Genomic DNA, 23,847 nt, shown 5'->3' on the forward strand with positions numbered 1-23,847 from the left:
GGAAGAGTCAGCAATTTTGTTGCTTTTTCTTTTTTTATTGTCATCTAGATAATATTTTTAAAGCAGTTGCAGTTTTAGGATCCTGTTTTACACTGGTTTTCAGCGGGAGTTGGATGTTTAATTCCTTGAGGTGTCTTTAGGACTGTTAATGTAACTTTTTAATTTTTTTTTTTTTTAAACGTGTCTATATTAAACCAAGGTTGAGAGGAATTGGGAAAGTATCTCTATTATTTTTGTTTTCTTTCACAGCACTTTGTCATGTGAATGGGCATTAATAGTTGCTGGTTTTGATGGCATGCTTTGAGTCGGCAAAAAGCTTTTGAATCATTATATGGTGTTAACGTATCAAAAGATGACAATTTGGGTTTTAAGATTTTCTACTTTATCTAGGATACTAGGATACCTTTTTTTTTCCTTTTTTTTTTTTTTTTTAATGGGACCTTCCTGGGCCAACTTATCAGATGTTAATAAGTTAACGTTAACTAACTGGAAGGCATGTCCTATGAGGAGCAGCTGAGGACTCTGGGTTTGTCTAGTTTGGAGAAAAGGAGGCTGAGGGGCGACCTCATTGCTCTCTACAGCTTCCTGAGGAGGGGAAGTGGAGAGGGAGGTGCTGAGCTCTTCTCCCTGGTATCCAGCGACAGGACACGTGGGAATGGGTCAGAGCTGCCCCAGGGGAGGTTCAGACTTGACATTAGGAAACACTTCTTTACCAAGAGGGTGATCAAACACTGGAACAGGCTTCCTAGAGAGGAGGTCGGTGCCCCATGCCTGTCAGGGTTTAAGAGGCGTTTGGACAACACCCTTAATAACATGCTTTAACTTCTGGTCAGCCCTGAAATGGTCAGGCAGTTGGACTAGATGATCGTTGTAGGTCCCTTCCAACTGAACTATTCTATTCTGATGTTTAAAGTATGGATCTGCTCTGCAAAGTGACTGTACAGAAGTGTCTCCTTTTTAGTCAGCTGTTCTACTTCATGTGTATACAAAGACATTGGCTTTGTTCAGTGACAAAACGTTTACTAGAATTAGCTCAGCTACCAGTGCAAGTTGGATTCTCTTTGCTCCTTCCCCCCCCCCTCAACTGTGCATCAACAGACTGCATCACCTATGCATGTCAAAACCTTCAGAGGCAATCAAGTTGAGCAAGTGTAATAAGTTCTAACTTGACTTGTGGAGACTGTTCTCTTCTGTTACTGTGGAACAAAAGAGCAGAGTTCTGTTGTTAAGAGTATTGGGTTTTAAGATCATGTGAATTTGAGGATATTTGGTATGGAAATCATTGAGTGTGTAAACAAGAAGTGGTAGAGTGCTGCTAAAAACATTCTCAGGGTAAAAAAACCTATACTGTTCCTGTCCTTAAAAAATAAAAAACAAAACCAAAACCAAACTAACTCCAAACCCCGAAAATGACCCCCCCATCCCCCCCCCAAAAAAGGGGGTGATGCTGATGGAGAGTTAAGAGACCTGACACTTTTTTCAGCTCTGTTGGGCTTTTAATGTAGATATGCTTCAGTTAGACGAAGTGTGGCTCGGTATTCATAATAGTCATCTTATGCTGGCTGGAAAAAGATCCCTTTCACCTGTGGATCATCCGCATTCATTATTGTAGGAGTTCTTTTGTGGTCCTGATACACAGGCTGTTTAGCGATTTCTTACTGTAGTGCTGTTTTTACAGATTATGTAATTACAATGGCTGCATCTTAGTAGAGAAAGGGACATGTATATGTTTTGATACCTGCATACTGGCAATAATAGATACTGTGTGGTTAAGCTCTAAAAGTGTCTTGTTTCCTTAACTGCATGGATAAATAGCTGCTTCTAAAAATGTGTAACAAGGTTTAGGATAAAGTAAACAATGTTGATTATACTACTGCATCAGCATTCTGAAGACAACTTAGTTGTGGAATTCGCTGTAACAACCTATTGTAGAAAATCTGATGGTAAATGAGTTTGGATAAATGTCATTACTCTGCTCTGGCACAGTATGGTAGTTCTTTATTCCTACGCATTTACTTTGTACCAAATTATGAGGATTTCTGCTGGTTTTATGTTGCAATGGAATGTGTATTTGTACTGGTTTGGGCTGGGATAGAGTTAAATTTCTTCATAGTAGCTTGTATTTGACTATGTTTTACATTTGTGCTGAAAACAGTGTTGATAACACAGGGATGTTTTAGCTATTGCTGAGCAGTGCTTACACAGAGTCAAGGCCTTTTCTGCTTCTCGTGCTTCTTCACAAGAAGTTAGGAGGGGACACAGCTGGGACAGCTGACCTCAACTGACCAAAGGGATATCCCATACCATATGATGTCGTGCTCAGCAATAAAAGCTGTGGGGAGGAAGGGGGGGATATTTGCAGTTATGGTATTTGTCTTCCCAAGTAACCATTAGGCGTGATGGAGCCCTGCTTTCCTGGAAATGGCTAAACACCTGCCTGCCGATGGGAAGTGGTGAATGAATTCCTTGTTTTGCTTTGCTTGTGTGCACAGCTTTTGCTTTACCTATTAAACTGTCTTTATCTCAATCCATGAGTTGTCTCACTTTTGCCTTTCCGATTCTCTCCCCCATCCCACCAGGGGGGGAGTGAGCGAGCAGCTTTGTGGTGCTTAGCTGCCGGCTGGGGTTAAACCATGACAGTATTCTTAATTAACCAGAAAAATGCAGAGTGGGAAGCAACTGCCTACATAATTCCTCTGCAGAAAAGGGTCTAGAGGTTAAAGATGTTATATGAGTCAACACTGTTAAACTGATATTTTCCCGTATGGATTTTCTAATTTATAAATGGGAATATAGCTTGCAAGATGTGGAATTTATCCTTTTGGTCTAAGTATGGATAAGAATTCATATGGAATATTGTGGCTGGTTTTGACCCCTACACTTACAGAAAGATATGGTTGGATTTGAAAATCCAGAGAGTGGTAGGAATTATTAGATTAGAAAACACAACCCTCAAGGAAAGATTAGTTGTACTGCAACCCTTTATTCTGAGGAGAACAACAATCTGTTTGCCATGTCCATAGTGGACAGGACAATGAAGAATAGGATAGTGAAGCATTGAAATAGATTTCTTAGAAGCAAGCTATGGAGTCTCTATCACTGGGGACCTCTGAGAACAGGATGGATAAACATGTCTGTATTGGGTTTGTGTGGCAAGGTTTTGGTAGAAGGGGAGGGCTACAGGGGTGGCTTCTGTGAGAAGATGCCAGAAGCTTCCCCCATGTCTGATAGAGCCAGTGCCAGCCAGCTCCAGGACAGACCTGCCACTGGCCAAAGCTGAGCCAATCAGCAATGGTGGTAGTGCCTCTGGGATAACATCTTTAAGAAGGGGTGAAAACTACTGCGCAACAGCAGCTGGGAGAGAGGAGTGAGAATAAGCGAGAGAAACAACCCTGCAGACACCAAGGTCAGTGAAGAAGGAGGGGGAGGAGGTGCTCCAGGCACCGGAGCAGAGATTGCCCTGCAGCCTGTGGTGAAGACCATGATGAGGCAGGCTGTCCCCCTGCAGCCCGTGGAGGTTAACGGTGAAGCAGATATCCACCCGTGGCCCATGGAGGACCCCACACCAGAGCAGGTGGATGCACCTGAAGGAGGCTGTGATCCTATTGAGAGCCCGTGCTGGAGCAGGATTTCTGGCAGGACCTGTGGCCCCGCAGGGGACCCATGCTGGAGCTGTCTGTTCCTGAAGGACTGCAGCCTGTGGGAAGGACCCACGTTGGAAAAGTTCATGGAGGACTGTCTCCCATGGGTGGGACCCCATGCTGGAGCAGGGGAAGAGCATGAGGAGGAAGGAGAGGCAGAGACAACGTGTGATGAACTGACCGCAACCCCCATTCCCCGTCCCCCTGTGCCGCTCGGGGGGAGGAGGTAGAGAATTCGGGAGTGAAGTTGAGCCCGGGAAGAAGGGAGGGGTGGGGGGAAGGTGTTTTAAGATTTGTTCTTATTTCTCATTATCCTACTCCGATTTGATTGGTAATAAATTAATTTCCCCAAGTCGAGTCTGTTTTGCCTGTGATGGTAATTGCTGAGTGATCTCCCTGTCCTTATCTTGAGCCACGAGCCTTTCATCATATTTTCTCTCTTCCCCTGTCCAGTTGAGGAGGGGGAGTGACAGAGCGGCTTGGTGGGTACCTGGTGGCTAGCCAAGGTTAACCCACCACAATGTCTGAATAATTTAGGTAAGTAATCAACTTCAGGCAGGAACGGATTAAATTGCTTCCTAGAATGGTTGCAAATCTAAATATTACCAGTATAAAGGTTGACTTAAAAGATGTTTCTCTAAGAACTGGAATGAACTCTGTGTGAGCAGACTTCTAACTGACTAAATGCTACCTGCTACCCAGGCACAGAGATTTCTTACCGCTGTTGTGTCTCAGGCTCATTTTTTGGGGATCTGTTTTATGTCTTCCTATACTATAAACCTTTTCAATTAGGGACTTGCCTTCAGGGTATAATACAGCAGGGTTTTCCTTTTTTTAGCCCTGCCTCTTATAAAATATAGTTATTAATCTTGCAATGACTTATTATTAAATATTTGGGGTTCCTGTATGAGAGTTCACTAAGATGTTTGGAACAGGATTCTTTTAAAAATCAAGTTGACCATACTACTTGAAAAATGTTAAATATTGTGAACTTCTGGAGGGCTTCCTAAGATCCTTTCAGAAACATTTAGTCTACTGACTAGTCATGTTGAATAAATTGATTTGGTTTTCTTATTGTCCTGGTTTCAGCTGGGATAGAGTTAACTGTCTTCCTAGTAGCTGGTACAGTGCTATGTTTTGAGTTCAGTATGAGAAGAATGTTGATAACACTGATGTTTTCAGTTGTTGCTCAGGAGTGTTTAGACTAAAGTCAAGGATTTTTCAGCTTCTCATGCCCAGCCAGCAAGAAAGCTGGAGGGGCACAAGAAGTTGGCACAGGACACAGCCAGGGCACCTGACCCAAAGTAGCCAACAGGGTATTCCATACCATGGGGCGTCCCATCTAGTATAGGAACTGGGAAGTGGGGGCGGGGAATCGCCGCTCGAGGACTAGCTGGCTGTGGATCGGCGGGTGGTGAGCAATTGCACTGCGCATCATTTGTACATTCCAATCCTTTCATTATTACTGTTGTCATTTTATTAGTGTTATCATTATCATTATTAGTTTCTTCTTTTCTGTTCTATTAAACCGTTCTTATCTCAACCCATGGGTTTTGCTTCTTTTTCCCGATTTTCTCCCCCATCCCACTGGGTGGGGGGGAGTGAGTGAGCGGCTGCGTGGTGTTTAGTTGCTGGCTGGGGTTAAACCATGACACTTATATTTGCCTTTTTACATTTTGTGAACTAATTGCTTTTTCTGCAAGAGTACTTTTCTATAGAATAATGAATCTCAGTCAGAAGTCAGTCGAAGTATAACATGGTTGTTATTGGTTAAGAAGGCAGGAAGAATACAATTGCTTTTCCAGGTTCAGTTGTTTTAATGAAGGTATGACTTCACGGTCAGCTGAAATATGTGGCATTTCACCATGCCCTGGGCTGGAAGCACATTTCATGTAGCTGTCATGAATTGGATGAGAGAGCAGAGCCACCTAAGAAATAATTTTTGACTGTATGGAAAAGATTGCTAGTTTTGACATGTGAAAGGTAGCAGTAATATGTCCAAGAAGAAAGGATACTGCTCCTTTCAGTGCCTGCACAAATGTGGACTGAATTAACATAACATGTTGTTGCATCCTCAGCATGTCAGCAATGGATGGTTTCAATGGCATGTGTACTTATGTATGTATTTATTGCATCATGGGTACATGCCTGACTGAAATGACAGTATAGTCTTTAAGTGGAAGCCAATTTTTGTTATTGCCAGCTATATACTTAGTGATCTTGGATATGAAACACTACTTGACTTCAATTGTACGGAAAAAGAATTACTTGATTTCCCATCTTCCTTTGGATAAAAAGAAAGTTGAGATAACTTAGTGTAGTGTTTCTAGGTTGTATAAAGCAAAACATATCATGCAAATGGATTAATATAATAAATGTGAGCAAAATAATTCTTCCTTAAATTAAAAAATTAATAGTTCAGTATTCAGTTACATAACTATATAATATGAATTTCTGTTTAGTTCAAGGAAGAAATCTCTAAGCATTTCAAGTCCCACACTGATCAGCTTGTTTTGATATTTGCTGGAAAAATTTTAAAAGATCAAGATACTTTGATTCAGCATGGGATTCACGATGGACTCACTGTTCACCTGGTCATCAAAACGCAAAACAGGTAACATAACTGATGAGCAATATTCTTTTTACCTCTAAGTAGTAAAAATATTCTTAATACCTAGTGTGATAGCTTTCTGTTGGGCAAACCTAGGTTTGACTAAAATGCATTCAAAAGCAGTACAAATACTCCTGCTATTGAACAAGAGAAGCAACCCAAATTCTGTAAGGTTGTGTCCCTAGATATCATACATATGCCTTTTGAAAGTTAATGTTATCTTCTAAACCGAGCCATTACTATTAAATCACTTGAATCAGCTCCTTAGTTACAGTTGGTGCAGAATAACAGTCTGAAGACAATCTGTCCTTGATCTGTTTTACTGCATGGTAACACCCGTGTTTATGCCCCTGCAGTAGACAGGTGTGGTGAGCATACAAATTGGGCAAGCAGCCTTTAGTGCTTGTGCTAGTTTATGATGGCATTAACTTTGTGTAACTACATTGTTACCATGCTCTTAGAGTCTTAAAAAATATTGAAATTGTGATATTAGTTTTGTGATGAAATAAGACTTTAATTTAATTTGATGTTCAGTGGGGCATCCTACTAAAGGTGTGGTATGGAATAAATCCTGTATTATAGATCTTGCTAGCCTTCTCTTCTTTAAGACCTGGACATGGAATTAGTACTATTTGAGGGGGTAGGAGTACATCAGGATCCCTAAAGCAAGGTAAGAACTGAGGAAGCAATTCATTGACAGGCATCCTAGGGATAGTATGAAAAGGCGGTAACGGTTGCAGTGATGCCCATCAATTTTCTTAATGTTAGAAACTACCGTTCTGAAGAAGTGATGAGATTATAGATGTCTGAGAATCACAGACCAGTTGAGGTTGGAAGGGACCTCTGGAGGTCATCTGGTCCAACACCCCTGCTCAAGCAGGGCCACCTAGAGCCAGTTGCTTGGGACCATGTCCAGATGGCCTTTGAACGTCTCCAAGGAGGGAGACTCCACAAGCTCCATGGGCAACCTGTTCCAGTGCTCAGTCACCCTCACAGTAAAAAAGTCTTTCCTTATGATCAGACAAGAACCTCCTGTGTTTCAATTTGTGCCAGTTGCCTTTGGTCCTGTCACTGGGCACCACTGACAAGAGCCTGGCTCCATCTTCTTTGCACCCTCCCTTCAGGTATTCATATACACTGATGAGATCTCCCCTGAGCCTTCTCTTCTCCAGGCTAAACAGTCCCAGCTCTCTCAGCCTTTCCTCATAGGAGAGATGCTGCAGTCCTTTCATCATCTTTGTAGCCCTTCGTTGGACTCCCTCCAGTATGTCCATGTCTTGCTTGTACTGGGGAGCCCAGAACTAGACACAGGACTCCAGGTGTGGCCTCACCAGTGCTGAGTAGAGGGGAAGGATCACCTCCCTTGACCTGCTGGCAACACTCCTAATGCAGCCCAGGATACCATTAGCCGCCTTTGCTGCAAGGGCACATTGCTGGCTCATGTTCAACCTGGTGTCCACCAGGTCCTTTTCTGCTAAGCTGCTTTCCAGCTGGGTGGCCCCCATCCTATCTTGGTGCCTGGGGTTGTTCCTCCCCAGGTGCAGGACTTTGCACCACTTCTCCATGTTGAACTTAATGATTTTCCTGTCAGCCCATTTCTGCAGCCTGTCAAGTTCCCTCAGGATGGCAGCAGGATCCTCTGGCATATCAGCTACTCCTCCCAGTTCTGAGTCATCAGCAAGCTTGCTGAGGGTACACTTTGCCCTATCATCCAGATCATCAATGAAGATGTTAAACAGGATTGGATCCAGTATTGACCCCTGGGGTACACTGCTAGGTCCTGGCCTCCAACTAGACTTTGTTCCACTGATCACCACCCTCTGGATCTGGCCACTTAGCCAGTTTTCCATTCTCCTCATCCAGCCCCTACTTCATCAGCTTCTCTATGAGGATGCTATGGGAGACAGTGTCAAAAGCCTTCCTGAAGTCCAGGTAGACAATATCCACTGCTCTCCCCTCATCTACAGGGACAGTCATTTCATCACAGAAGGTTATCAAGTTGGTGAAGCATGACTACCCACTGGTGAATCCATGCTGACTATTCCTGATGGCTTTCTTGTCCTTCATGTGCCTGGAAATGGTTTTCAGCATTAGCTGCTCCATCACATTCCAAGGGATCGAGGTGAGGCTGGCTAGCCTGTAGTTTCCTGGGTCCTCCTCCTTGCCCTTCTTGAAGATAAGAGTGAAATTTGCTTTCCTCCAGTCTTCGGCCACTTCTCCCAGTCACCATGATGGATCAAAGATTATCAAGAGTGGCCTCGCGATGACGTCTATCAACTCCCTCAGACGGCATCCCACCAGGGCCCATGGACTTACGTATGTATGTCCAGTTTGTTTAAGTATTCCCTGACCTGATCCTCTTCCACAAAGGGTACATCTTACTTGTTCCAGCCTTTTCACCTGGTCTCAGGGGCCTGGTATTCCTGAAAGCCAGTCTTGCTAGTAAAGACTGAGGCAAAGAAGGCATTCTGTACCTCAGGCTTTTCCATGTCCTGTGTAACCAGGTCCTCTGTCTCGTTAAGCAGGAGTCCCACATTTTCCCTAGTCTTCTTTTTGTCACCTATGTACTTATGGAAGCCCTTCTTGTTGTCTTTAACATCCCTTGCCAAATTCAATTCCATTTACACTTTGTCTTTCCTAACTCTGTATAAGAAAGAGAGACTTGGACAATGTCTTTGTATTCCTCCCAGGTTACTCATCCTTGCTTCTACCTTCTGTATATTTCCTGTTTGAGTTTGGCCAGGAAGATATCTAGAGATAATAGTTTATTTTTTATTTATTTTTTTTAGAAATAATAAAAATGTAAATTAAGATTCTCAAGTATGATACTGTTCCTGTATTAAATGTCATTATTACATTATATTAAATGCCAGACCTTGTGTACTGGGTCTGGCTCGGATGGAGTTTTACTTTCCTCATAACAGCCTATATGGTGTGGTGTTTTGGATTTTTGACCTAACAATGTTGATAACACACTGATGTTTTAACTATCGCTGAACAGTGCTCACACAGCATCAAGGCCTTCCTTCTCTCTTTCTGGCTCTGTGCCTGCTCCCCCCCCCAGTGAGTAGGCTAGGGTTGGCTAGTTGAACCAAGCTGACCAAAGATATTGCATACTGTATAATGTCATGCTAAGCAATAAAACTGGGGGGGAACTTTTTCAAAGTAGCTGTTGCTTGGAGACTGGCTGGACATTGGTCTGCTGGCGGGAGGTAGTGAGCGATTGCCTTTGCATCACTTTTCTGTTTGTTTTTTTTTTTCTTTGCTTATTAAACTGTCTTTATCTCAACCCATGAGTTTTTCTCACTTTTGTCCTTCCAATTCTCTCCCCATCCTGCCTGGGGTGGGGGGAAAATGACATTGTAACTGGCTGGGGATTTAACTGGCTGGGGTCAACGTACCGCACCTTGTTCAACTTGTAATTTTTTTAACTTGCTTTTTATAGATCACAAGACCATCCAGGTCAACAAACACACACCACTGGCAGTATTGCTACCACATCAATATCAAACAGTAATACCTCAACGCCAGCTTCAACAAATAGCAACTCTTTTGGCTTGGGTAAGAATATTTGTTAGGTAACATGGTGGGTATCTTGGTTTCAGGTAAGTATCCCTGGAGCTTTATTCTAATGTAAACGGGACTTAAAAAAAATAAAATAAAATTACTGATTACAAAAATCTGTGGTATTGGTTGTAATAAGTTTCTGATCAGTAAATTATCAGAGGTAAGTTGTTTCCTTAATTTTTATGTACAGAACTTCTGGCTTGTGCTGTTTCATCTTCAGTAGTAAGGTGCCACTGATCTCGTATTCTGGCACTATAGGTGCTATTAAACTAGTCTCTTCCTCCTCCTCCTTAACAGTGCATTTGAATTGGCCTGAAGAGAGTATTGAAGTTGGACCCATAACATCATGACTTGGAACAGAAGTAAAAAAGTTACTCCTATCCTACAAACCAGTATTTCTCAGGTTCTGAGTCTGCATTATCATACCCTTTCAGGAATAGAGACAGAAGTCTATTGATTTAAAAATATTATCTCTTTCCATAGTTACTGGGTTTTGTTATTCATGCTCTTTCATTGTTTGCTTTCTTTTTAAAAAGCAAAACAAAAAACCCGGAAAAACCGTGTTAAGCAATTGCTTTTTTTAGTTGTAAACAGTTCTCCAGACTGACTAGTACCTTCTAAAAATGTGAAACTTTTGTGTTTGCTGAACTCTGCAGAGGAGGAGAATTTAAAGCATTATTCTTGTTGCATCAGCAAAAAGAAGAGCTCTACTTTTTGTTTAGAATAGGGAGTATGCATTGTATTAAGAGATTCCTTGTGGCAGTGGCCTGTCTGCCTCGTGGTGGTGGTCTGTCTATAAATGATTATTACAAATGTATTGGAAAGTGTTGGGAATTAACCTGAGGCCCCAAAACTCAAACATCCCTTTACTGCAGCTATAGTAAAGTAGAAGAAAAGCTGTTATAATTGTAACAAGTTATATTTCAAATGCGGTTTGGATTTCTAGGTGTCTCGTTATGTAAAGAAGCAAACTCTTAGTGGATGACTCCTTAACAGCCTTGCAAAGATAGAATTTCCATTGACTTTCATTATTTTGAAGTGTGGGTTATGTTTATGTATTTTGTACTTAGAAAGAACCTGGATGTGTTTAGAAATGTACTAGAAGCTGAAAGTTTAATTTTTTTTTTTTTTTCTTTCCTCTTAAAGGTGGCCTTGGAGGTTTGGCAGGCCTGAGTAGCCTGGGCTTAAATGCATCAAATTTTTCAGAGTTACAAAGTCAGATGCAACGACAACTTATGTCCAACCCAGAAATGATGGTTCAGATAATGGAAAACCCATTTGTTCAGAGCATGCTTTCAAATCCTGACCTGATGAGGCAGTTAATTATGGCTAACCCTCAAATGCAGCAACTGATACAGAGAAATCCAGAAATCAGTCACATGCTGAATAATCCAGATATAATGAGACAGGTATGTAGAAAGATCTCTAAGTTCATGACTTTTAATTATACTGTAACTGTGAACAAAAGAGCAAGAATTGGGCGTGCTTAGATGAGTGCCGAAATATTGTTGAGGAATTTAGGCTTGTTAGACAATCTGTAAAAGGTCACCAGAGGAAACTGATGTTTTTATTTCTAGCTGCTGGTGTCTGAAATAAGCTGATAATTAAAAAAAAAAAAAAGCAGCATAGTTTTGAAAGATGCTGAAGACTGTATAATCATATCTTCCGAGTTTAGAGTTGGATGCCACTTGAAATCTTCTGTTGTCTAGTCAACAGTGAGTTTACTATAAAGTAATAATTCCAGTTTATGTAACTGTGGGTACTTCTGATTGCTTCTAAAGTTGTGTGTTATGTAAGGTATGCCTTATGTGGCAGAAGGCATCAAGAAACAAATGGAGGCTTTGGAAAATTAAGGTATTTATTTTTCAAGTTAATGTTATAAGCTGCATGCTGTACTGATGTTAGAAATGGTAGAAATATATGTGTTGAGAAGAGACAAGAAAGAACAGGATGGTACATTCAAGGGTTTTTTCTTCTGTTTAGTCAATGCTTTCTGACTCAGCCAGCATACTGACAGTTGTGGCAGAATGTTGGCTAAATATCAAATTCTATTGACTCCCCTCCCACTAAGCTGACATCTTGATTTGGCTTTAATCCTAATTTCAAATGGAGTTAGACATTAGTAACTGAGATACTGTTAAATGCTGATGTTTTCACTTTAAAATGGATTATTTTTTTTTTATTAATACAAATTAAATGTTCTACATCATTAGACACTAGAACTTGCTAGAAACCCTGCAATGATGCAGGAAATGATGCGAAACCAAGACCGAGCCTTGAGCAACCTTGAAAGTATACCAGGTGGCTACAATGCCTTGCGACGTATGTACACAGATATTCAGGAGCCAATGTTGAATGCAGCACAGGAACAGGTGAGAAATGATTGTAGGGGGCCACTGAAAGTAAATGTTTTTTTGGGGGGAGGTTGGTTGGTTTTGTTTTGGTTTGGGTTGGGGGGGGGGTGTTTTTGTTTTGGTTTGGGTTTGGTTTTTTTTTTTCAAAAATGAAAGAAGATAAATAATGTAACTTTTCAAATGTGTACTTGACAAAACTTAATTTCTTGAAGCTTAAAGTCAATGTGTGGCTTGTTCCTATGCTCTTTTAAACTTGAAGGAATAAAGATTGTTTTGTGAGTTTGATAAGCTATTTTAATGTTAATAAATTTTTGTTATATATATTCTAAATTTATTTATTTTTAATTCTTGGACTTATAAAATTCCTGAGGTCCAGGAAAAATTAAGAGTGTGTTTAGTAACTTGGAACCTAAGGTGGGAAGAAAAAAAGGCTTTGAAATTTTTCTAAGTTGGAAACCACTATGCAAAATATAATCTTACTGTGATCAAAGTACTAGTGTAGTAGCAAACGCTGCATTTAAAACAAGGTGTGAATAACTTTGTTGTTGTTGTTGTAGATAATATCTCTTTCAATGTTGGTATCTTTTCAGAATATTTACAGTGGCTTATTTTAGGATGGTGATTATAATTGATTAAGAGCCATCAACATTTATCTTCATGTGTAATTTTGGAAAGGTAACTTGCCACTTCTAGCAGACATAAAAATAGTTGACTAATAGATGATATGTGTTTGTTTTTCCTTCTGTAGTTTGGAGGTAACCCATTTGCTTCCTTAGTAAGCAATGCATCATCAGGAGGGGACAGTCAGCCATCTCGTACAGAAAATAGAGATCCTTTACCAAATCCCTGGGCTCCTCAGTCCAGCTCTCAGAGTTCCACAAGTACCAGCACCAGTGGTGAGAGCAGTGGCAGTAGTAATGTCAGAAATACCACCTCTGCTAGTACGGGACAGAGCTCAACTATACCAAATTTGGGACCTGGACTAGGAGGTGTGTCTGTTATTGCAATTGTATATATTTGCAAATATTCATGAGTTTGCTGAAATGATTCTGTTGTTAGAAAGAGATGTTTTGATTCAAAGTTTGTATTGCTGTTTATTTCCATAGAACATTTGACTAGTATCAAAGTCCTCTGTAGAAAAACAAACATGAAAAGTAAACCAAGAGTACTAACAATACTTGTGTACTGCCTTAAAATAACAAAAGTAGGGAATCTGTAGATGAATGATAATGATTTTTTTTCTGTTTGGAGACAAACAGGAAAACAGCTAATAATGTAGATACTTAGCGGGGATTGCTTGTTGGCTACAACCTCTGGCTTAACTTGTTTCTAGGGCAGATGCATCTGTGTAAGCAGAACCACATTGAGATGTATTTAACGGGCTAAAGCTCATTTAAAAAAAAAAACAAAACAAAAAACAACCCAAAACCAAAAACCACACAGTTGTATCCCAGTTCTAGGCAGTCTAATTAATTTGATTATAGTCAAGATTTTTACTGAAATGACCTTTTACTTTTTTTTTTTTTTTTAAAGTTGGTATGTTCAACACGCCAGGAATGCAGAGCTTGTTACAGCAGATAACAGAAAATCCACAACTTATGCAAAATATGTTGTCTGCACCCTATATGAGAAGCATGATGCAGTCATTGAGCCAGAATCCTGATCTTGCAGTACAGGTAAATGTTTTTGGTGTAGCAGTGTGTTTTTTGCTCTGAAGTGAAAAAAGGTGTTGAATTTATGATACAGTTATATTTTCAAGTAGAGTAAGCAGAGTAATTGTGCCAACTTCTCAACAATAACTTGTCTGTTGTGAATGGTCCAGTTTTTAAAGTATGTTAATGCCTTACTTATTGAAATTATCACCCAGTTACCTTTAGCAATCTGTTGCAGTAAGTTTCTTCAATTTGTAGTTGGACATCATGTCAGGCATTCTCTTGTAACAACTTGTAAGTTTGTGTATGTTTCATGCAGCCCTATAATTTGTAGCCTAGCCTAAGAACCGGTTAAACAAAACAAATGCTTTGATTATAAATTAAGGTAGATCCGCTAGTAAATAAATACCTACCCTAGCTTGGGAGGACAGAAGTGGAGGGGAAGGAGTTGGTGCCATATCTAGCTGTTATTCTGGTTTTCATTTCTCATCTGTGATCCTTGCTCATGATAAAAGTGCTGATACTTACTGCTGTTTTATGAATGATATTGTAGAAGTGCTTTCCAATTTTACTTACAGCAATAATGTCCAAAGTCAAATCTTGAACTGAGATAATAATATTATCTTTCGTATATTAAACACTTAATTGGAAAATATCCCAGGCTTTTTGCAGATGATGTTTACAAGGAAACCATCACATCTGTAATGGAGGCTGAACAGAAAAGGCTTTTCTTGTTACATAAATGAGGTTGCTTTGGTGAGGATCTGGCAAGGATTCACTTCAAAAGTTTAACACACCCCACCCACCCCACCACACCCCCCAAAAAAAACCCAACAAAAACTAACCCACAACAAAAACAAACAAACCAACCCCAACTCCACACCGCCAATGATTTCAGTCAGTTCTCAGGCTGGTGTTTCATTGTTTCAGAACAAGTATTGGCCAAAGGAGAAGTAGGAGATAATTACTCTGAGGTTATCATAGACTATTATCTTGTTATCTGATTCATATGTTGTAAATAGTTGTCTTAAAATCTACTCTAGTATTTACTTTTTGATTTACTGCTTGATCTATGATGTTGAATATTTTTGTCCCATAGATGATGTTGAATAATCCTTTATTTGCTGGAAATCCTCAACTTCAGGAGCAAATGAGACAACAGCTTCCTACTTTCCTTCAACAAGTAAGATGAGATACTAAGTGGTGTTAATAAATGTCTGAAATCCAGTGAGCAATTTTTGCAATAAACTCTGGTGCCTTTCCTTGATTTCACTTAAAGCTAGATTCTGTTATGTGTATTCTCATTAGTTTTAGACACTGAGTTGTATTGTCCCTTGATAATTAAATGCTTGATTTATCTCTCCATCCCTTTCAAAAGTTAAATCTGGCTTTTAGTGGATGTTTTTGTCTGTGACTAGCACAACTGCTTTGATTTGCTGTTGTGTCTTTGCTTAGAAGAAATGACTTGTTCTTACTGTGCACCACCCAGAGAAAACCTGTTTCCTACATGATTTCTTATGCAAATTAAAAAAAAAAATTTCCCGCTACTAAGATAAGCTTTTACGGTACTTTTCTCATACCTCCTCCACCCTGCCCTGATTATTTGGGGTAAAGAGACCTTACAGCATTCCTTGAAAGAGGCAAGTCATAAGCTAATACAAAAGAAGTGGAGTGGGTTCTGAAGATATTTGCCTGTAAAGATTGCCTTACCACTAGCTTTCCCTCTTACACCATTATGGTTGCAGCCCCGGTATTTGCTTTATCTTAACTGTCAGTGTATACTAGGACTGTGTCCTTTAAATGGGACTAAGCAAAGTTTTTAGGAATTAAAAATTTAATCCAGTTCACGAGTTCCATCATTGGGCAGTCCTTGCAAACCGAAGTAAATGTGTGTTGCCAGGATCTCATTCAATGTATGCAGTGTTATAAATAAAATAACAACATGAATTTCATACCATTAATGATTGCACAATGCTCCAATCTATCTAGATCCCTCTGCAAGGCCTCTTGTCCCTCGAGAGAGTCACCAGTACCTCCCAGTTTAGTATCATCAGCAAACTTGCTAATGGTGCATTCAACTCCTGCATCCAGATCATTGATAAATATATTGAACAGAACTGGCCCCAGAATTGAGCCCTGAGGAACACCGCTGGTGCCCGCTTGCCAGCCAGATGTAGCCTTGTTCACTACAACCTGCCCTTCAGCCAGTTCTTCACCCAGCACACCGTGTACCTGCTCATCTCTCAGTTGGACAACTTGTCCAGAAGGATGCTGTGAGGGACAGTATCAAAAGCCTTCCTAAAATCCAGAAAAACTACATCCCCCACCTTCCCTTCATCCACTAGGCAGGTGACCTTATCATAGAAGGGTATTAAATTAGTTAAACAGGACTTTCCCTTTGTGAACCCATGTTGACTGTGCCTGATGATTGCATTGTCCTTTAAATGACTTTCAATAGCACCCAGTATGATCTTCCCCATAATTTTCCCAGGTACTGAGGTTAGACAAACCGGTCTGTAGTTTCCTGGGTCTTCCCTCACACCCTTCTTGTAAATTGGAATAACGTTGGCTAGCTTCCAGTTAGCAGGGACCTCCCCAGACTCCCAAGACCTTTGGTAGATGATTGAGAGGGGTCCTGCTGTAACATCCGCTAGCTCCTTCAGTACTCTGGGATGAATCCCATCAGGCCCCACGGACTTATGAACATTCAGCTGATACAGCAGGTCCCTTACAATTTCAGTGTCCACAAATGGAAAGTCACTGTTCCTGCAGTCATTGTCCTCCAACTCAGAGGACCAGGCAGCCCAAGGTCTATTGGTATTATTAAAGACTGAGGCAAAAAATGCATTAAATGCCTCTGCTTTTTCTTCATCCCTATTAGTCAGGTGACCATCTTCAACAAGTATTGGTCCAGTGTTTTCCTTAGACCTCCTCTTGCTATTAACATACTTAAAAAATCCTTTCTTGTTGCCTGACACAACACTGGCCAGTTTCAACTCTAGTTGAGCTTTGGCCTTTTGTGTCTTTTCCCTGCATGGATGAACCACGTCTCTGTAATCTTCCTGCGAAGCCTGACCTCGCTTCCAGAGATCATACATTTTTTTTTCCTCTTGAGCTCCACAAGGAGTTCCCTGTTCAGCCAAGCTGGTCTTCTGCCCCGCTTGTTTGACTTATGACACAATGGGATTGCCTGTGCTTTTAAAAGGTGGTTCTTAAAAACTGACCAGCACTCATGGACTCCTAAGCCCTCAAAGGCAGATTCCCAGGGGACACTGCTAAGTAGCTCCCTGAGTAGCTTAAAGTTTGCTCTCTTGAAATCCAGGGTAGCAACTCTGCTGTCCTTTTTTCTCATGACACCAACATTTTTAAACTTAACCATTTCATGATCACTGTGGCCAAGACAGCCACCTATCATCACATCTCCCACAAGTCATTCTCTATTCACAAACAAGTCGTCTAGGAGGGCATCTTTCCTTGTTGGCTCAATGAGTACTTGTGACAAGAAATTATCTTCCACGAACTTTAGGAATTTCCCAGACTTGCTCGTCACAGCAGCATGGTATTCCCAGTTGATGCCTGGGGAGTTGAAATCTCCCATAAGGACAAGGGCTACTGATCCAGAGATTTCTCCTAATTGCCTATAGAATAACTCATCAATGCTATCATCCTGGCTGGGCGATCAATAGTAGACACTCATTATGACATCTGCTTTGTTTTCCATCCCCCTAATCTTCACCCAGATGCTCTTAATGCTTTTGTATCTCTTTCCATCAGTATCACCTTGGGGTTTATCTGCACAGGTAGCTCTCTGCTGTCTTCTCCGTGTTAGGTCAGATGATCAACAACATTAACAGATGAAGTAAACTAGAGAAGTACCTGGATGTTCTCAGAATGTTGACAGTATCACAGCCCATACTTCCTCACTCATCTGTTGTCATTATATTATGGGATTGGATGATGGAAACTATGAAATGTTCCTCTGTATAATGGAAAGCACTTGCAGTAAATGGCCAGTTGCTCAGCACAACTAGGAAAACGCATCTGAGATACTCTTTCTAGTCCTTTTACATAAGTTTTACCCAGAATTGCTGCTACTCTACAGCTGGAATTAAAAACATTAACAGAGATCCAAGTCACCTAAGTGCTCAGAGGATTGTTGGGTCAGTTTTCTGTAAAAACAACTCTAAATATCAGACAGTAAGTCATGGCTTAAAGGTTATTTTCTTAAACATAGTAATCACAGCAGCTTACTTCAGTGAATCTGAAATGCTTTCCTCCTTTAAAGATTTGGATTAATTTCACCAGCTATACATTTAGCTTTTCCTCCTCTGACTTTTAGCTATCACAAAGATATAAATCCAAGAGACAAATGGAGAGTGTTTAAAAACTTGCTGTGCTCAAGTCTCATTACACACCCATATTTCAGGACAGAATCAATACTTGATCTTTGTGCCCTATTCTGCTCTTCTGTTTTGCACCAGAGGAAGCTTAACCTTAATTTGTGCAGTTCTTTGAATCAAAAAATGTTTTTGCAGCAGAAGGAATTTGGTCTAGTTACCAAGTGAAGGCTGCTGAGATTAATCAGCCTGTCTGCTATTTGAAGCAGGTCTGGCTACCAAGACTTCTAACTGAAACAAATAACTTGTCACTTACATGTGGCATCTATAAGCAGAGGTGAGCATCAGCCATTAGTTTTGGTTTTGTATCTAAAATAGTCTGATTTTTAGATGTTTAATTTCAGAAATCAAAAGTATGTCTTTTATCTGTGGATGCAAAAGTCAGTTTTTAGTTAAATTTGCAGTAGAATGAGGGTCCTTGAATATTATGTTTGCTAGTATGTTTTGCAGAGTATTTGTATGTCTATAGGTGTTGATGGCACTACAGATATGAACACATACACGTATTATCAGGATTGAATAGCTGTAGTCTGAATTTAGTTAGAAAAAGATGTTTTATAATTTTCTGTATTAGATACCTACTAGTCAGGTTTCACTGTATTCAGCCCTCTTGCTTACCAGTAGTATGATATAGGAGACTAATTTAGAATTACATTGAACTAATATACTCCTATGGCTTTGGAAGATAATAAAGTCTACTAGAAAAAGTAATGAGAAATACTTTTCCTTATGTTCTCCTTATTTAAAAGGAGTCTAGAGAGCTCATTGATCACCTCCTGTGAAAGTTTTCTCAAAAAAAAAAAAATCTGAAGGATTTAATGTAAACATTCAAATACAAAGTTGAGAAACAGCAAAGTTCTGAAAGGATATCAGATTCTGTAAAACATCTAGTGATAAAGATCAACTTTGAATGTCTGTATATTATTCAATTATGAGTTTCTCTCCTGTTTTTAGATGCAGAATCCTGACACGTTATCAGCTATGTCAAACCCTAGAGCAATGCAGGCTTTGCTACAGATTCAGCAGGGCTTGCAGACACTAGCAACGGAAGCACCGGGACTCTTACCAGGGTAAGAATTGGTCATACAAATTTATACAAGAACTTTTCTCTTGTGTTTGGGGTTTTTTTTCAGCTTTTTGTCTTTCTTTTTAACATGTAGAGGTTTATCCAGTTTTTACAGACTGTTCCTCTTGCATTTTTTAGTTTCACTAAACTTGTTTTAGAATCTGTCACGCTTTTGTCTGCAATGCACTTTTAAGCAATGATGGCTATGGTCTTTGTTTTGGTGCTTTCCTGAAGTTGTCATCCATTTTTTATTTGACAGAATTTTTACTTAGTAATTGCATATAATAGGAAGAGACATTACAACAAAGTCATTTTCTATGTTAGTGATGTACTTCTCTTTGTCATTTGTGCAGATTCAATCCTGGTTTAGGTGGATTGGGAAGCACTGGAGCTCCTACGGGGTTCACTGTATCTAGTTCTGTTCCCAGTGAAAATACAAGTCCAACATCAGGGGCTGCTGAACCTGGTCACCAGCAGTTTGTCCAACAAATGTTGCAGGCACTTGCTGGTGCAAATGCTCAGGTAAAGTAGATCACTGTATTCTAGTGTGTGTGGGGGGTGGTTGTTGGTTTTTTTTAAATATCCAGCCTCCTCCAGTATAAACCAACAGAATGCTTCTGGTCAAAGGAGAGAAGAGGAAGCTTAAAAGTGATGTTCTAGCTGTGCAAATAAATGCTGGAAAAACATCACATTTGAGTAAAAGTGTCCTCTGAATGGTTGATTGTTGTACACCTATCTTCATACCCTTGAGTTTCTGAAATGCCTGGAAAGAAGCAGATTAAGGTGTTAAAGGGAAGACTGGTTCCCTGGCAAGTGAAATGTGGGCTCAGACAAGAAAAGAACTTAAGCGTACTGAACATCATTATCTCTGTACTTTGTATCTGTGTTGCTGGTTGTTACTCTGTAGCCGGACAGCTCAGGTTATTTGGGGCCTGAATTTGTAGTATGCTTCCCTGACATCCTGCAGGTCCAGACTGCACAGTGTACATTGCGTTAACATACCAAGTAGGATTCAGGCTGGAGAAGGAGTGCTGTGTGAAAAAGCACCATTACACCATGGTACATATCCAGTGTAATGGCAGACTGCTGGTAAAAGGGACAGTCCTGCTCTTATCTCCTCTGTTGCCACAGAATAAGGCAGTTCAGCTTGCTGATCTGACAGAAAAATGTTATTTTATGTAACCATGAGAAAGTGGTGGTAGGCATAGCTATAGGAAACCATGTTCCCATAGATATTTTTATCCTGCCAGATCTTATGCTACGAATTCAGTATTCTGTTTGGTTTTGCTTGGGGGAAGCAGATGGAGGGGGAGAGAGGAGTGTTTAAATTTCAGCCGGTATATTTGCATTTTATTGGTTTGGAAGTATATGCGTTTTTTAAATACTGGTAGGAATTTCTCAATGGATGAAACTTAAGTAGAACAAAAGAAAAATTAGCAGTAGCTGCAAAAATCTTGTGTTGATATGTAAACTGTCTCACTCATTTCAAAAAGTGGCTTCTCAGTATTACTCTGACCCTATATACCTAAAGCATATTATTTTCATATAATTGTTCTGTTTCAAAAATGCCTCTGAGTTGATCATACAACTGAAATTGTTGAGAATTTTGCCACTAGTTTGAGCAATTTATTTGAGCAAGATCAACTCATAAAGCACAGCTGTCACTTTGCCTTAGGCTGAAGTTTTTCTAACTAGAATTTTGGTAAATTTAGTCAACAAATACTTGGAGCATTAAAGAGGTAACTTTTATGTCAAGGAAAAAAGCCTACCACATTCACTGTTGCCAACAGTGAAATTCTCAAAATCCTGCTGTCCCACATTACTAGATTAGACTCTTTCATTAAAAAAAAAAAAAAAATCTGCATGCACATCTTTAAGAAACTGTTCTTGGGACACATCAGATTTAACTGTTCCTTTGTTATCAAACAAGCAGCTGCTCTTCTAGTTCAAAAATGTCACATAAGTGAAGTTATTCTTAAAATTTGAGGCTAATCTGACTTGTTTGATCAATAATTCAGTTGTGAATGAAATTTGTCATAGTCTAGTTTGGGGAACTTGAAAAAGATGCATTCAGAAATTAGTAAAGACAAGAAGTGGTTCAGAACCAACTATGTTTAAATCCTGTACTTTGCCAAATGTGTATTATGCTTTTATAGCTTGAGATTTTTCTTCTTAGCAGTTACAAAATCCAGAAGTTAGATTTCAGCAACAACTGGAGCAGCTGAGTGCAATGGGCTTTTTGAACCATGAAGCAAACTTACAAGCTCTAATAGCAACAGGAGGAGATATCAGTGCAGCTATTGAAAGGCTGCTTGGTGCTCAGCCTTCATAGCAGTGTTTCTTTAACTCAAAAATGTAATTTATTTTTGATAACAGCTCTTAAATCTTTAAAATAGTTGCTTTATTTCATTCTGACAATTGGGATTGTCTTGTTATAACTAAAATCAGTCATGCATTTTAAGGTCAAGTGCAGTAGTTTTCTTCAAACGGGGAATTGATGCATTTTCACTCAGTTGTTGCATGCATGGCTTTTGTTCTTTGTTCTTTCTTAATTTTTTTTGAAACAATACCAGCTTTCACAGTTGGTTGAGCAGGCTTTGTCTGACTTACAACTGTCCAATTTATTTACTACTAAACTATCAGCCTTCAGTAGTAATTTATGTAGGATACAAATTAAAAAGGAAACAATTGAAGGCTATAATTTGTGGGTACCAGTGCTGCTTATGGTGATTTCGGCATGTATTTTTTTGCTAGCAAAATGCTGTAAGATTTATACCACTTAAGTAATCTACCATTTTTGCTTTTATTTGTATGAAGTATAAACACAACATATACAATGGAGACAGCTTATTTCTAGAAATTTACGTGTTGCAATAGAATGAAATTATAAGTAACCAAGAAAGGCCAGGGAAAAAAAAAAAGTAGTAAGACATGGTTTTTAGTGTAGAATCTTCCAGCATCTTTGGTAAACATCTCAGAAAAAATGCTTAGGCAAGTTCATTTAAAATATACTAGAATTGCTGTTCTAGTTATATCTTCACATCTAGCCATAAAGAAGCTTGCATTGCAACATTGTCTCATTGCAGTACTGTTACAGGTTAACTGTAAATTACCTTTGTGCAAATTAAAGGAGCACTGCCTTGTGCTCTGAAATAGTTTCTAAGGCATTTTGGCTTGTTCCACTGAGATTCTAAACATGCATTATGATTTGTAATCGGAAACATTACCTTCAGCCATTGTCATGTGATATTCTAATTACTTTTAACCACCACGTAAAAAAATACTGTATCTCTCTTGAGTTTTTATTGGTAGTTACCTCTTGTGCACAGGTAATAAATGAATTAAAAAGTATTTAAGCATCTTGTTTCAGTGTGTTTGCAATTGGTGATTATGCAGCATTCAAGATGACTGACCTTTCAATGTTAGCTCTGGGACTACTTACAGACTTTGGGCTAAGATTAGCAAACAATACTTGGAGTATAAAGTGGATGAGAGAGAGGAAGGGTCATGTGATACTGAAGACTATTTAGATAAAGTGAAAGTAGTGAAATAAAGCATTCCGCTGTGTGTTACTGAATAGTATTTGCTTTTTATTGGTCTTCGGTGTCAGTGTAATTGTGAACATTCTGTTTTAATTCCTGTATTGCATTAAACACTTCATCTGAACAATCTTTTCTTTTGGTACAAATATAAAGCCAGTTTGCTCTAAAAACCATTGCTTGCAAATGGTTTAAACTTACTGGCCTTGACTCAAATTTGTTAATAAGTTAAATGAAACAAATTTATAATGGGATATAAAGGAAGGTGTTGAGCACACTTTCTTTTACGTACAATGAAATTAATAAAACTCCTGGCAAAGCCAAGCATGCAGATGTTACAGGGAGTAACTGTGTTGTATTCTTCTCTCAGAAGTTTCTGCTGTCCAGTAATCTTGTCTCTTACTTAAGCAGTAAGTAAATAGATCAAATACTGCTGATGCACAGTACTGGGTAAAGTTCAAGAAAATCTTAGTTGGCAGGCCTCTCTGCCTCTGGATCAAAGTCTCATAGATACAGCAACATAGAAGTTGCCCACCAAGCCACTCTTATCACTCCCCCTCCTCAACAGGACGGGAGGAGAAAATAACATGGTGGACAGAGCCAGTTTCAGCTGACTCCAAGATGGACCTGCTGCTGGCAAAAGCTAAGCCCATCAGTGAAGTTGCTGGTGCCTCTCTGATAATGTTTAAGAAAGGGTTAAAAGAAAAAAAGCTGTGCAGCAGCTGTGAGAGGGAGGAATGAGGTAAAAATGTGAGAGAAACCACCCTGCAGACACCAAGGTCAGAGAGGAAGGAGGGGGAGGAGGTGTTCCAGGTGCTGGAGCAGAGATTCACCTGCAGCCAATGGTGAAGCAGGTTGTCCCCCTGCAGCCCATGGAGGATCATGTTGGAGCAGATATCCACACTGCAGCCTGTGGAGAGCCTGTGTCAGAGCAGGCGGATATGCCCTAAAGCAAGCTGTGACCCCATGGAGAGCCCATGCTGGAGCAGGTTTTCTGTCAGGACCTTTGATGGTGTGGGG

At 39.8% G+C, this 23,847-nt stretch overlaps 1 protein-coding gene across 3 annotated transcripts; it reads left to right on the forward strand.

Moving 5' to 3' along the window:
- The first annotated feature begins 6,086 nt into the window (after positions 1-6,086).
- Positions 6,087-22,639, forward strand: LOC128136104 (ubiquilin-1-like). 3 transcript variants are annotated; one of them, XM_052775225.1, is made up of 12 exons: positions 6,087-6,255; positions 8,220-8,374; positions 8,456-8,568; positions 9,698-9,813; positions 10,966-11,228; positions 12,033-12,191; positions 12,922-13,162; positions 13,707-13,849; positions 14,925-15,008; positions 19,177-19,292; positions 19,642-19,810; positions 21,465-22,639. In XM_052775225.1, exons 2-12 carry the CDS (start codon positions 8,300-8,302, stop codon positions 21,618-21,620), a joined length of 1,635 nt encoding a protein of 544 aa, XP_052631185.1. In that variant the 5' UTR covers positions 6,087-6,255; positions 8,220-8,299; the 3' UTR covers positions 21,621-22,639. The 3 variants fall into 3 exon arrangements, with proteins under 3 accessions (XP_052631185.1, XP_052631186.1, XP_052631187.1); XM_052775226.1 differs by having other exon boundaries at positions 21,468-22,639; XM_052775227.1 differs by lacking the exon at positions 6,087-6,255 and having other exon boundaries at positions 8,287-8,572.
- Positions 22,640-23,847: the final 1,208 nt, after the last annotated feature.

Source organism: Harpia harpyja, chromosome W (assembly GCF_026419915.1).
Source record: "Harpia harpyja isolate bHarHar1 chromosome W, bHarHar1 primary haplotype, whole genome shotgun sequence".
NCBI lineage: Eukaryota > Metazoa > Chordata > Aves > Accipitriformes > Accipitridae > Harpia > Harpia harpyja.